This window comes from Engystomops pustulosus, chromosome 10 (assembly GCF_040894005.1).
Source record: "Engystomops pustulosus chromosome 10, aEngPut4.maternal, whole genome shotgun sequence".
In the NCBI taxonomy this organism is placed as follows: domain Eukaryota; kingdom Metazoa; phylum Chordata; class Amphibia; order Anura; family Leptodactylidae; genus Engystomops; species Engystomops pustulosus.
In genome coordinates, this window is record NC_092420.1 from 3,281,011 (window position 1) to 3,294,861 (window position 13,851).

The window sequence follows — 13,851 nt, forward strand, 5'->3', positions numbered from 1 at the left end:
TCCAGGGACAATACATAACACTGGCTGCAGAGAGCACAGAGCACAGCAGTGTGAGGTATGATTACACATCTCTCCAGGGACAATACATAACACTGGCTGCAGAGAGCACAGAGCACAGCAGTGTGAGGTCTGATTACACATCTCTCCAGGGACAATACATAACACTGGGTGCAGAGAGCACAGAGCACAGCAGTGTGAGGTCTGATTACACATCTCTCCAGGGACAATACATAACACTGGCTGCAGAGAGCACAGAGCACAGCAGTGTGAGGCTGATTACACATCTCTCCAGGGACAATACATAACACTGGCTGCAGAGAGCACAGCAGTGTGAGGTCTGATTACACATCTCTCCAGGGACAATACATAACACTGGCTGCAGAGAGCACAGAGCACAGCTGTGTGAGGTCTGATTACACATCTCTCCAGGGACAATACATAACACTGGCTGCAGAGAGCACAGAGCACAGCAGTGTGAGGTCTGATTACACATCTCTCTAGGGACAGTACATAACACTGGCTGCAGAGAGCACAGAGCACAGCAGTGTTTGATTTCTGTCCTGTAGTTTGTTACAGTGTATCAGTTTTGTGTATGATGCTCCTGACTCTTCTCTGTTGCAGACATTGATGAATGTGCCGGGGGGGCGCACAACTGCTCCGCTGAGGAGTCCTGCTACAACCTCCCGGGGTCGTACCGCTGTGACTGTAAGGCGGGGTATCGCTTTGACGCGTTCCGGAGGAGATGCCTGGGTATGTGACGTGTGGGACCCCCTGTGTTGCTCTCTTATAACCTCCAGGATTACAGCGTCTCCTCTCCTTGCAGACGTCAATGAGTGCTGGGCGCACCCGGGCCGCCTCTGCCATCACACCTGCGACAACACCGTGGGCTCCTACCGCTGCTCCTGCTTCACCGGCTTCCGCCTGGGACAAGACGGGAAACATTGTGAAGGTGAATCTCATAAACTCATGAACCAGGAGGCTCAGGATGAGCTATAGGTTACACATTTGACCTGTGATCGTTTCTATGCAGATGTGAATGAGTGCGAGCAGAATCCGTGTAACCAGGAGTGCACCAACATCTACGGCTCCTACCAGTGCTACTGCAAGGAGGGCTACAAGCTGGGGGACGACGGGACCACCTGCCAAGGTAACGCCCCCGGGACACAGTATGGCACTATTATTATTGGTGCACTGTATGGTAGTATTACTGGTGCGCTGTGTGGTAGTATTATTGGTGCACTGTATGGTAGTATTACTAGTGCGCAGTGTGGTAGTATTATTGGTGCACTGTATGGTAGTATTATTGGTGCTCTGCATGGTAGTATTATTGGTGCACTGTATGGTAGTATTATTGGTGCTCTGCATGGTGGTATTATTGGTGCGCTGTATGGTAGTATTATTGGTGCACTGTAAGATAGTATTATTGGTGCACTGTATGGTAGTATTATTGGTGCGCTGTAAGGTAGTATTATTGGTGCACTGTATGGTGGTATTATTGGTGCACTGTATGGCGGTATTATTGGTGCACTGTGTGGTAGTACTATTGGAGCACTGTATGGAAGCATTATTGGAGCACTGTGTGGTAGTATTATTGGTGCACTGTGTGGTAGTATTTTTGGTGCACTGTATGGTAGTATTATTGGTGCACTGTATGGTAGTATTATTGGTGCACTGTAAGGTAGTATTATTGGAGCACTGTATTGTAGTATTATTGGTGCACTGTGTGGTACTATTATTGGAGCACTGTATGGTAACATTATTGGTGCACTGTATGGCAGTACTATTGGTGCACTCTATTGTAGTATTATTAGTGCACTGTGTGGTAGTATTATTGGTGCACTGTATGGTAGTATTATTGGTGCACTGTATGGCAGTATTATTGGTGCACTGTATTGTAGTATTATTGGTGCACTGTATGGTAGTATTATTGGTGCACTGTATGGTGGTATTATTGGTGCACTGTATGGTAGTATTATTGGTGCACTGTATGGTAGTATTATTGGTGCACTGTATGGTGGTATTATTGGTGCACTGTATGGTAGTATTATTGGTGCACTGTATGGTAATACTATTGCTGCAATGTATGGTAGTACTATTGGTGCACTGTATGGTAGTACTATTGGTGCACTGTATGGTAGTATTATTTATGCGCTGTACGGTATTCTCCTGTTACTGTCTTTCTTCCAGATATTGATGAGTGCCGGCAGAGTATTGGGTCTCTCTGCACTTTTGCTTGTGTGAACACCCCGGGGAGTTACCAGTGCGCCTGCCCGGAGCGCGGCTACACAATGTCCCCCAACGGCCTCACCTGCAAAGGTAGGAAGAGCCGCACAGTATCATGTCCTGCAGCAGAAGAGGGGATCCCCGCTGCACCCCACATCTGCACTGCACACACATAGGATTGTACGGACTGTGGCGCCATCTAGTGACCACTCTGGTATAGTACAGGGAATATTCCAGGCTGTAACATTCCCGGGAACAGAAAGTGACGGATGATCGGAATCTTCTGATCTCATCCAACATCTCAGCTTCATTCTCCCCCCCCCCCCCCCCCCCCCGATATATATAGTTACCGGGTCACTAATCCAATATCTGACAATATTGTGGCATCTTTCTCCCCTCTGATCAGATATTGACGAGTGCGAGATCGGAACCCACAACTGCAGCACATCAGAGGAGTGTTATAACATCCAGGGGGGGCACAAGTGCCTGGCCTTTACCTGCCCCGAAAATTACAGAAGGGTCTCCAACATGTGAGTATTACAGAAACCATCATCATAATCTGTATGTAGAGAGCTCCCCCTAGTGGTGGTGTATAATGTGTATGTAGTGATCTCCTCCTAGTGGTGGTGTATAATGTGTATGTAGTGATCTCCCCCTAGTGGTGGTGTATAATCTGTATGTAGTGATCTCCCCCTAGTGGTGGTGTATAATGTGTATGTAGTGATCTCCTCCTAGTGGTGGTGTATAATCTGTATGTAGTGATCTCCTCCTAGTGGTGGTGTATAATGTGTATGTAGTGATCTCCTCCTAGTGGTGGTGTATAATGTGTATGTAGTGAGCTCCCCCTAGTGGTGGTGTATAATGTGTATGTAGTGATCTCCTCCTAGTGGTGGTGTATAATGTGTATGTAGTGATCTCCTCCTAGTGGTGGTGTATAATGTGTATGTAGTGATCTCCTCCTAGTGGTGGTGTATAATGTGTATGTAGTGATCTCCTCCTAGTGGTGGTGTATAATGTGTATGTAGTGATCTCCTCCTAGTGGTGGTGTATAATGTGTATGTAGTGATCTCCCCCTAGTGGTGGTGTATAATCTGTATGTAGTGATCTCCTCCTAGTGGTGGTGTATAATCTGTATGTAGTGATCTCCTCCTAGTGGTGGTGTATATTCTGTATGTAGTGATCTCCCCCTAGTGGTGGTGTATAATGTGTATGTAGTGATCTCCTCCTAGTGGTGGTGTATAATGTGTATGTAGTGATCTCCCCCTAGTGGTGGTGTATAATGTGTATGTAGTGAGCTCCCCCTAGTGGTGGTGTATAATGTGTATGTAGTGATCTCCTCCTAGTGGTGGTGTATAATGTGTATGTAGTGATCTCCTCCTAGTGGTGGTGTATAATGTGTATGTAGTGATCTCCTCCTAGTGGTGGTGTATAATCTGTATGTAGTGATCTCCTCCTAGTGGTGGTGTATAATGTGTATGTAGTGATCTCCTCCTAGTGGTGGTGTATAATCTGTATGTAGTGATCTCCCCCTAGTGGTGGTGTATAATGTGTATGTAGTGATCTCCCCCTAGTGGTGGTGTATAATGTGTATGTAGTGATCTCCCCCTAGTGGTGGTGTATAATGTGTATGTAGTGATCTCCCCCTAGTGGTGATGTATAATGTGTATGTAGTGATCTCCCCCTAGTGGTGGTGTATAATGTGTATGTAGTGATCTCCTCCTAGTGGTGGTGTATAATATGTATGTAGTGATCTCCTCCTAGTGGTGGTGTATAATCTGTATGTAGTGATCTCCCCCTAGTGGTGATGTATAATCTGTATGTAGTGATCTCCCCCTAGTGGTGATGTATAATCTGTATGTAGTGATCTCCCCCTAGTGGTGGTGTATAATGTGTATGTAGTGATCTCCCCCTAGTGGTGATGTATAATCTGTATGTAGTGATCTCCCCCTAGTGGTGGTGTATAATCTGTATGTAGTGATCTCCCCCTAGTGGTGGTGTATAATGTGTATGTAGTGATCTCCCCCTAGTGGTGGTGTATAATCTGTATGTAGTGATCTCCCCCTAGTGGTGGTGTATAATGTGTATGTAGTGATCTCCTCCTAGTGGTGGTGTATAATCTGTATGTAGTGATCTCCCCCTAGTGGTGGTGTATAATCTGTATGTAGTGAGCTCCCCCTAGTGGTGGTGTATAATGTGTATGTAGTGATCTCCTCCTAGTGGTGGTCTATAATGTGTATGTAGTGAGCTCCCCCTAGTGGTGGTGTATAATCTGTATGTAGTGATCTCCTCCTAGTGGTGGTGTATAATGTGTATGTAGTGATCTCCTCCTAGTGGTGGTGTATAATCTGTATGTAGTGATCTCCCCCTAGTGGTGGTGTATAATGTGTATGTAGTGATCTCCTCCTAGTGGTGGTGTATAATGTGTATGTAGTGATCTCCTCCTAGTGGTGGTGTATAATGTGTATGTAGTGATCTCCCCCTAGTGGTGGTGTATAATCTGTATGTAGTGATCTCCCCCTAGTGGTGGTGTATAATGTGTATGTAGTGATCTCCTCCTAGTGGTGGTGTATAATCTGTATGTAGTGATCTCCTCCTAGTGGTGGTGTATAATGTGTATGTAGTGATCTCCCCCTAGTGGTGATGTATAATCTGTATGTAGTGATCTCCCCCTAGTGGTGGTGTATAATGTGTATGTAGTGATCTCCCCCTAGTGGTGGTGTATAATGTGTATGTAGTGATCTCCCCCTAGTGGTGGTGTATAATCTGTATGTAGTGATCTCCCCCTAGTGGTGGTGTATAATGTGTATGTAGTGATCTCCTCCTAGTGGTGGTGTATAATCTGTATGTAGTGATCTCCTCCTAGTGGTGGTGTATAATGTGTATGTAGTGATCTCCCCCTAGTGGTGGTGTATAATCTGTATGTAGTGATCTCCTCCTAGTGGTGATGTATAATCTGTATGTAGTGATCTCCTCCTAGTGGTGGTGTATAATGTGTATGTAGTGATCTCCTCCTAGTGGTGGTGTATAATCTGTATGTAGTGATCTCCCCCTAGTGGTGGTGTATAATCTGTATGTAGTGATCTCCCCCTAGTGGTGGTGTATAATGTGTATGTAGTGAGCTCCCCCTAGTGGTGGTGTATAATCTGTATGTAGTGATCTCCTCCTAGTGGTGGTGTATAATGTGTATGTAGTGATCTCCCCCTAGTGGTGGTGTATAATGTGTATGTAGTGATCTCCCCCTAGTGGTGGTGTATAATCTGTATGTAGTGATCTCCTCCTAGTGGTGGTGTATAATGTGTATGTAGTGATCTCCCCCTAGTGGTGGTGTATAATGTGTATGTAGTGATCTCCCCCTAGTGGTGGTGTATAATCTGTATGTAGTGATCTCCTCCTAGTGGTGGTGTATAATGTGTATGTAGTGATCTCCCCCTAGTGGTGATGTATAATGTGTATGTAGTGATCTCCTCCTAGTGTTGGTGTATAATCTGTATGTAGTGATTTCCCCCTAGTGGTGGTGTATAATCTGTATGTAGTGATCTCCCCCTAGTGGTGGTGTATAATGTGTATGTAGTGATCTCCCCCTAGTGGTGGTGTATAATCTGTATGTAGTGATCTCCTCCTAGTGGTGGTGTATAATGTGTATGTAGTGATCTCCCCCTAGTGGTGGTGTATAATGTGTATGTAGTGAGCTCCCCCTAGTGGTGGTGTATAATCTGTATGTAGTGATCTCCTCCTAGTGGTGGTGTATAATGTGTATGTAGTGATCCCCTCCTAGTGGTGGTGTATAATGTGTATGTAGTGATCTCCCCCTAGTGGTGGTGTATAATCTGTATGTAGTGATCTCCCCCTAGTGGTGGTGTATAATGTGTATGTAGTGATCTCCTCCTTGTGGTGGTGTATAATCTGTATGTAGTGATCTCCTCCTAGTGGTGGTGTATAATGTGTATGTAGTGATCTCCCCCTAGTGGTGGTGTATAATGTGTATGTAGTGATCTCTCCCTAGTGGTGGTGTATAATCTGTATGTAGTGATCTCCTCCTAGTGGTGGTGTATAATCTGTATGTAGTGATCTCCTCCTAGTGGTGGTGTATAATGTGTATGTAGTGATCTCCTCCTAGTGGTGATGTATAATCTGTATGTAGTGAGCTCCCCCTAGTGGTGGTGTATAATCTGTATGTAGTGATCTCCTCCTAGTGGTGGTGTATAATGTGTATGTAGTGATCTCCTCCTAGTGGTGGTGTATAATGTGTATGTAGTGATCTCCCCCTAGTGGTGGTGTATAATGTGTATGTAGTGATGTCCCCCTAGTGGTGGTGTATAATGTGTATGTAGTGATCTCCCCCTAGTGGTGGTGTATAATCTGTATGTAGTGATCTCCTCCTAGTGGTGGTGTATAATCTGTATGTAGTGATCTCCTCCTAGTGGTGGTGTATAATCTGTATGTAGTGAGCTCCCCCTAGTGGTGGTGTATAATGTGTATGTAGTGATCTCCCCCTAGTGGTGGTGTATAATCTGTATGTAGTGATCTCCTCCTAGTGGTGGTGTATAATGTGTATGTAGTGATCTCCCCCTAGTGGTGGTGTATAATGTGTATGTAGTGATCTCCCCCTAGTGGTGGTGTATAATGTGTATGTAGTGATCTCCCCCTAGTGGTGGTGTATAATGTGTATGTAGTGATGTCCCCCTAGTGGTGGTGTATAATGTGTATGTAGTGATCTCCTCCTAGTGGTGGTGTATAATGTGTATGTAGTGATCTCCCCCTAGTGGTGATGTATAATGTGTATGTAGTGATGTCCCCCTAGTGGTGGTGTATAATCTGTATATAGTGATCTCCCCCTAGTGGTGGTGTATAATGTGTATGTAGTGATCTCCCCCTAGTGGTGGTGTATAATCTGTATGTAGTGATCTCCCCCTAGTGGTGGTGTATAATCTGTATGTAGTGATCTCCTCCTAGTGGTGGTGTATAATGTGTATGTAGTGATCTCCCCCTAGTGGTGGTGTATAATGTGTATGTAGTGATCTCCCCCTAGTGGTGGTGTATAATGTGTATGTAGTGATCTCCCCCTAGTGGTGGTGTATAATGTGTATGTAGTGATGTCCCCCTAGTGGTGGTGTATAATGTGTATGTAGTGATCTCCCCCTAGTGGTGGTGTATAATGTGTATGTAGTGATCTCCCCCTAGTGGTGGTGTATAATGTGTATGTAGTGATGTCCCCCTAGTGGTGGTGTATAATGTGTATGTAGTGATCTCCTCCTAGTGGTGGTGTATAATGTGTATGTAGTGATCTCCCCCTAGTGGTGGTGTATAATGTGTATGTAGTGATCTCCCCCTAGTGGTGGTGTATAATGTGTATGTAGTGATCTCCTCCTAGTGGTGGTGTATAATGTGTATGTAGTGAGCTCCCCCTAGTGGTGGTGTATAATGTGTATGTAGTGATCTCCTCCTAGTGGTGGTGTATAATGTGTATGTAGTGATCTCCCTCTAGTGGTGGTGTATAATCTGTATGTAGTGAGCTCCCCCTAGTGGTGGTGTATAATCTGTATGTAGTGAGCTCCCCCTAGTGGTGGTGTATAATGTGTATGTAGTGATCTCCCCCTAGTGGTGGTGTATAATGTGTATGTAGTGATCTCCCCCTAGTGGTGGTGTATAATGTGTATGTAGTGATCTCCCCCTAGTGGTGGTGTATAATGTGTATGTAGTGATCTCCCCCTAGTGGTGGTGTATAATGTGTATGTAGTGATGTCCCCCTAGTGGTGGTGTATAATGTGTATGTAGTGATCTCCCCCTAGTGGTGGTGTATAATGTGTATGTAGTGATCTCCTCCTAGTGGTGGTGTATAATGTGTATGTAGTGATCTCCCCCTAGTGGTGGTGTATAATGTGTATGTAGTGATCTCCTCCTAGTGGTGGTGTATAATGTGTATGTAGTGATCTCCCCCTAGTGGTGGTGTATAATGTGTATGTAGTGATCTCCCCCTAGTGGTGGTGTATAATGTGTATGTAGTGATCTCCTCCTAGTGGTGGTGTATAATGTGTATGTAGTGTTCTCCCCCTAGTGGTGGTGTATAATGTGTATGTAGTGATCTCCCCCTAGTGGTGGTGTATAATGTGTATGTAGTGATCTCCCCCTAGTGGTGGTGTATAATGTGTATGTAGTGATCTCCCCCTAGTGGTGGTGTATAATCTGTATGTAGTGATCTCCCCCTAGTGGTGGTGTATAATGTGTATGTAGTGATCTCCTCCTAGTGGTGGTGTATAATGTGTATGTAGTGATCTCCCCCTAGTGGTGATGTATAATGTGTATGTAGTGATCTCCTCCTAGTGGTGGTGTATAATGTGTATGTAGTGATCTCCTCCTAGTGGTGGTGTATAATCTGTATGTAGTGATCTCCCCCTAGTGGTGGTGTATAATCTGTATGTAGTGATCTCCCCCTAGTGGTGGTGTATAATGTGTATGTAGTGATCTCCTCCTAGTGGTGGTGTATAATCTGTATGTAGTGATCTCCCCCTAGTGGTGGTGTATAATCTGTATGTAGTGATCTCCCCCTAGTGGTGGAGTATAATGTGTATGTAGTGATCTCCTCCTAGTGGTGGTGTATAATCTGTATGTAGTGATCTCCCCCTAGTTGTGGTGTATAATCTGTATGTAGTGATCTCCCCCTAGTGGTGGTGTATAATGTGTATGTAGTGATCTCCCCCTAGTGGTGGTGTATAATGTGTATGTAGTGATCTCCCCCTAGTGGTGGTGTATAATGTGTATGTAGTGATCTCCCCCTAGTGGTGGTGTATAATGTGTATGTAGTGATCTCCCCCTAGTGGTGGTGTATAATGTGTATGTAGTGATCTCCTCCTAGTGGTGGTGTATAATGTGTATGTAGTGATCTCCCCCTAGTGGTGGTGTATAATGTGTATGTAGTGATCTCCTCCTAGTGGTGGTGTATAATGTGTATGTAGTGATCTCCCCCTAGTGGTGGTGTATAATGTGTATGTAGTGATCTCCTCCTAGTGGTGGTGTATAATGTGTATGTAGTGATCTCCTCCTAGTGGTGGTGTATAATGTGTATGTAGTGATCTCCCCCTAGTGGTGGTGTATAATGTGTATGTAGTGATCTCCCCCTAGTGGTGGTGTATAATGTGTATGTAGTGATCTCCTCCTAGTGGTGGTGTATAATGTGTATGTAGTGATCTCCTCCTAGTGGTGGTGTATAATGTGTATGTAGTGATCTCCCCCTAGTGGTGGTGTATAATGTGTATGTAGTGATCTCCCCCTAGTGGTGGTGTATAATCTGTATGTAGTGATCTCCTCCTAGTGGTGGTGTATAATGTGTATGTAGTGATCTCCCCCTAGTGGTGGTGTATAATCTGTATGTAGTGATCTCCCCCTAGTGGTGGTGTATAATCTGTATGTAGTGATCTCCTCCTAGTGATGGTGTATAATGTGTATGTAGTGATCTCCTCCTAGTGGTGGTGTATAATGTGTATGTAGTGATCTCCCCCTAGTGGTGGTGTATAATCTGTATGTAGTGATCTCCCCCTAGTGGTGGTGTATAATGTGTATGTAGTGATCTCCCCCTAGTGGTGGTGTATAATATGTATGTAGTGATCTCCCCCTAGTGGTGGTGTATAATGTGTATGTAGTGATCTCCCCCTAGTGGTGGTGTATAATGTGTATGTAGTGATCTCCCCCTAGTGGTGGTGTATAATGTGTATGTAGTGATCTCCTCCTAGTGGTGGTGTATAATCTGTATGTAGTGAGCTCCCCCTAGTGGTGGTGTATAATCTGTATGTAGTGATCTCTCCCTAGTGGTGGTGTATAATGTGTATGTAGTGATCTCCTCCTAGTGGTGGTGTATAATGTGTATGTAGTGATCTCCCCCTAGTGGTGGTCTATAATGTGTATGTAGTGATCTCCCCCTAGTGGTGGTGTATAATGTGTATGTAGTGATCTCCCCCTAGTGGTGGTGTATAATGTGTATGTAGTGAGCTCCCCCTAGTGGTGGTGTATAATCTGTATGTAGTGATCTCCTCCTAGTGGTGGTGTATAATCTGTATGTAGTGATCTCCTCCTAGTGGTGGTGTATAATGTGTATGTAGTGATCTCCTCCTAGTGGTGGTGTATAATCTGTATGTAGTGATCTCCTCCTAGTGGTGGTGTATAATGTGTATGTAGTGATCTCCCCCTAGTGGTGGTGTATAATCTGTATGTAGTGATCTCCTCCTAGTGGTGGTGTATAATGTGTATGTAGTGATCTCCTCCTAGTGGTGGTGTATAATCTGTATGTAGTGATCTCCTCCTAGTGGTGGTGTATAATGTGTATGTAGTGATCTCCCCCTAGTGGTGGTGTATAATCTGTATGTAGTGATCTCCTCCTAGTGGTGGTGTATAATGTGTATGTAGTGATCTCCTCCTAGTGGTGGTGTATAATCTGTATGTAGTGAGCTCCCCCTAGTGGTGGTGTATAATGTGTATGTAGTGATCTCCCCCTAGTGGTGGTGTATAATCTGTATGTAGTGAGCTCCCCCTAGTGGTGGTGTATAATGTGTATGTAGTGAGCTCCTCCTAGTGGTGGTGTATAATCTGTATGTAGTGATCTCCCCCTAGTGGTGGTGTATAATCTGTATGTAGTGATCTCCTCCTAGTGGTGGTGTATAATGTGTATGTAGTGATCTCCTCCTAGTGGTGGTGTATAATCTGTATGTAGTGATCTCCCCCTAGTGGTGGTGTATAATCTGTATGTAGTGATCTCCTCCTAGTGGTGGTGTATAATGTGTATGTAGTGATCTCCTCCTAGTGGTGGTGTATAATGTGTATGTAGTGATCTCCCCCTAGTGGTGGTGTATAATGTGTATGTAGTGATCTCCCCCTAGTGGTGGTGTATAATCTGTATGTAGTGATCTCCTCCTAGTGGTGGTGTATAATGTGTATGTAGTGATCTCCCCCTAGTGGTGGTGTATAATGTGTATGTAGTGATCTCCCCCTAGTGGTGGTGTATAATGTGTATGTAGTGATCTCCTCCTAGTGGTGGTGTATAATGTGTATGTAGTGATCTCCTCCTAGTGGTGGTGTATAATGTGTATGTAGTGATCTCCCCCTAGTGGTGGTGTATAATGTGTATGTAGTGATCTCCTCCTAGTGGTGGTGTATAATGTGTATGTAGTGATCTCCTCCTAGTGGTGGTGTATAATGTGTATGTAGTGATCTTCTCCTAGTGGTGGTGTATAATGTGTATGTAGTGATCTCCCCCTAGTGGTGGTGTATAATGTGTATGTAGTGATCTCCCCCTAGTGGTGGTGTATAATGTGTATGTAGTGATCTCCCCCTAGTGGTGGTGTATAATGTGTATGTAGTGATCTTCTCCTAGTGGTGGTGTATAATGTGTATGTAGTGATCTCCCCCTAGTGGTGGTGTATAATCTGTATGTAGTGATCTCCCCCTAGTGGTGGTGTATAATGTGTATGTAGTGATCTCCCCCTAGTGGTGGTGTATAATGTGTATTTTACAGGCAATGTGAGCGGATTGGATGTCACGGTTTCCAGGATTGCCAGAACTCCCCGGTTCGGATCTCCTATCACCGTCTGACCTTCCCGTCCGGTGTGTTGGTCCCGGCGCAGATGTTCCGGATCTCCCCGTCCCCGGTGTACGCGGGGGATAACATTATTATGGACATTAAGAAGGGGAATGAGGAGAATTATTTCAGTGTCCGGAAGCTGAACGCGTACACGGGGATCCTGTATCTGCAGCGGCCGCTGCGTAAGAACAAGGACTTCCTGCTGGACGTGGAGATGCGTCTGTACCGCCAGGGCTCCGTCACCTCCTTCCTTTCCCGGATCTACATATTTATAACCGCGCCCGTCTCCTAATCCCGTTATTACTGAGGGGGGAATAATCTATGGGGTCATGTGACTCGTCTGGTCCAACCGCAGCATCGGGAGGGAAATCTCTGCGGCGGCCGCCATCTTGTCATATTATTCATGTTTTATTATTGTGTCCAGGGAGGAGCCTGGAACCTCACTGGGTGATAAAGAGTTAATCACTAATGGAACATTCCTCTAAGTGTCACCCCCCCGCATAGACCGCATCTATGGGGGGCCCCGGGGACTGCATCTATGGGGGGCCCCGGGGACTGCATCTATGGGGGGGCCCCGGGGACTGCATCTATGGGGGGGCCCCGGGGACTGCATCTATGGGGGGGCCCCGGGGACTGCATCTATGGGGGGGGCCCCGGGGACTGCATCTATGGGGGGGCCCCGGGGACTGCATCTATGGGGGGGCCCCGGGGACTGCATCTATGGGGGGGCCCCGGGGACTGCATCTATGGGGGGGCCCCGGGGACTGCATCTATGGGGGGGCCCCGGGGACTGCATCTATGGGGGGACCCCGGGGACTGCATCTATGGGGGGGCCACGGGGACTGCATCTATGGGGGGGCCCCGGGGACTGCATCTATGGGGGGGCCCCGGGGACTGCATCTATGGGGGGGCCCCGGGGACTGCATCTATGGGGGGGCCCCGGGGACTGCATCTATGGGGGGGCCCCGGGGACTGCATCTATGGGGGGGCCCCGGGGACTGCATCTATGGGGGGGCCCCGGGGACTGCATCTATGGGGGGGCCCCGGGGACTGCATCTATGGGGGGGCCCCGGGGACTGCATCTATGGGGGGGCCCCGGGGACTGCATCTATGGGGGGCCCGGGCACTGCATCTATGGGGGGCCCCGGGGACTGCATCTATGGGGGGCCCCGGGGACTGCATCTATGGGGGGCCCGGGGACTGCATCTATGGGGGGCCCCGGGGACTGCATCTATGGGGGGCCCCGGGGACTGCATCTATGGGGGGGCCCCGGGGACTGCATCTATGGGGGGGCCCCGGGGACTGCATCTATGGGGGGGCCCCGGGGACTGCATCTATGGGGGGCCCCGGGGACTGCATGTATCGGATCTGTGGTATTTTATTTATTACGTTTAATTTATGTAAATAAAAGTAACTTTGTTTAATCACAACAATAAAAATACTAAAACCAGAGAAGGATAACCTCTGACCTCGTACCTACAGGGGGCGCTACTCACCAGGTTATGAGATATCATGTCAGTCCTTACACTGCAACCTCCAAGGACGTCCAAAATCTCATGTGTGCTATCATTTTGCAGTCACAGAGGGGTCGGAGTGCCCATGCTGACCCCTGACCTCTTCTGGGTGATGTTCGGGCAGTGTTTTGCACACCTCACAGTGCCGCCCCCCAGTCTCAGTAATAGTGTCTCACTCAGGACACAGGAGGAGGGGCGGGGCTGAAGCCAGCACTCTGGGAGGAGCCCCACAGCCTTGTCCCGCACGTCTGCCCTCAATCTCCGTCCTAGTTCTGATTTGCAATTCTTGTCAGGACCAGGAGGCGGGACACAGCGGGACAAACTCCCAATCGTCCGGGACAGCAGGACAGCCCTGAAAAACCGGGACTGTTCCACTTACTCCGGTACTGTTGGGAGCTGTGTGTTCTGTTGGGTCCTTGTGCCTTAGCATGGACCTGAACCATGAGAGATCCGGCCCCGGAGGAGGTTTATTAATCTCTTAAATACAGAGGAGAACAAGTGTTTCTCTTCTCCAGGACTTTTCTCCCTGCAGAACAATAATAATCT

General features: G+C 47.0%; 1 protein-coding gene across 2 annotated transcripts in view; it reads left to right on the forward strand.

Moving 5' to 3' along the window:
* LOC140103536 (fibulin-2-like) overlaps positions 1 to 12,402 on the forward strand; it is a 58,448-nt gene extending 46,046 nt beyond the window's left edge. The window contains exons 8-13 of one of the 2 annotated variants that reach the window (XM_072126632.1): positions 622 to 750; positions 824 to 949; positions 1,031 to 1,147; positions 2,188 to 2,316; positions 2,630 to 2,753; positions 11,726 to 12,402. In XM_072126632.1, coding sequence (XP_071982733.1) covers positions 622 to 750; positions 824 to 949; positions 1,031 to 1,147; positions 2,188 to 2,316; positions 2,630 to 2,753; positions 11,726 to 12,083 — 983 coding nt within the window. In that variant the 3' untranslated portion in view covers positions 12,084 to 12,402. The remainder of the gene's footprint in view (positions 1 to 621; positions 751 to 823; positions 950 to 1,030; positions 1,148 to 2,187; positions 2,317 to 2,629; positions 2,754 to 11,725) is intronic. The other variant, XM_072126631.1, reaches the window with a different exon arrangement.
* The last annotated feature ends 1,449 nt before the right edge of the window (positions 12,403 to 13,851 follow it).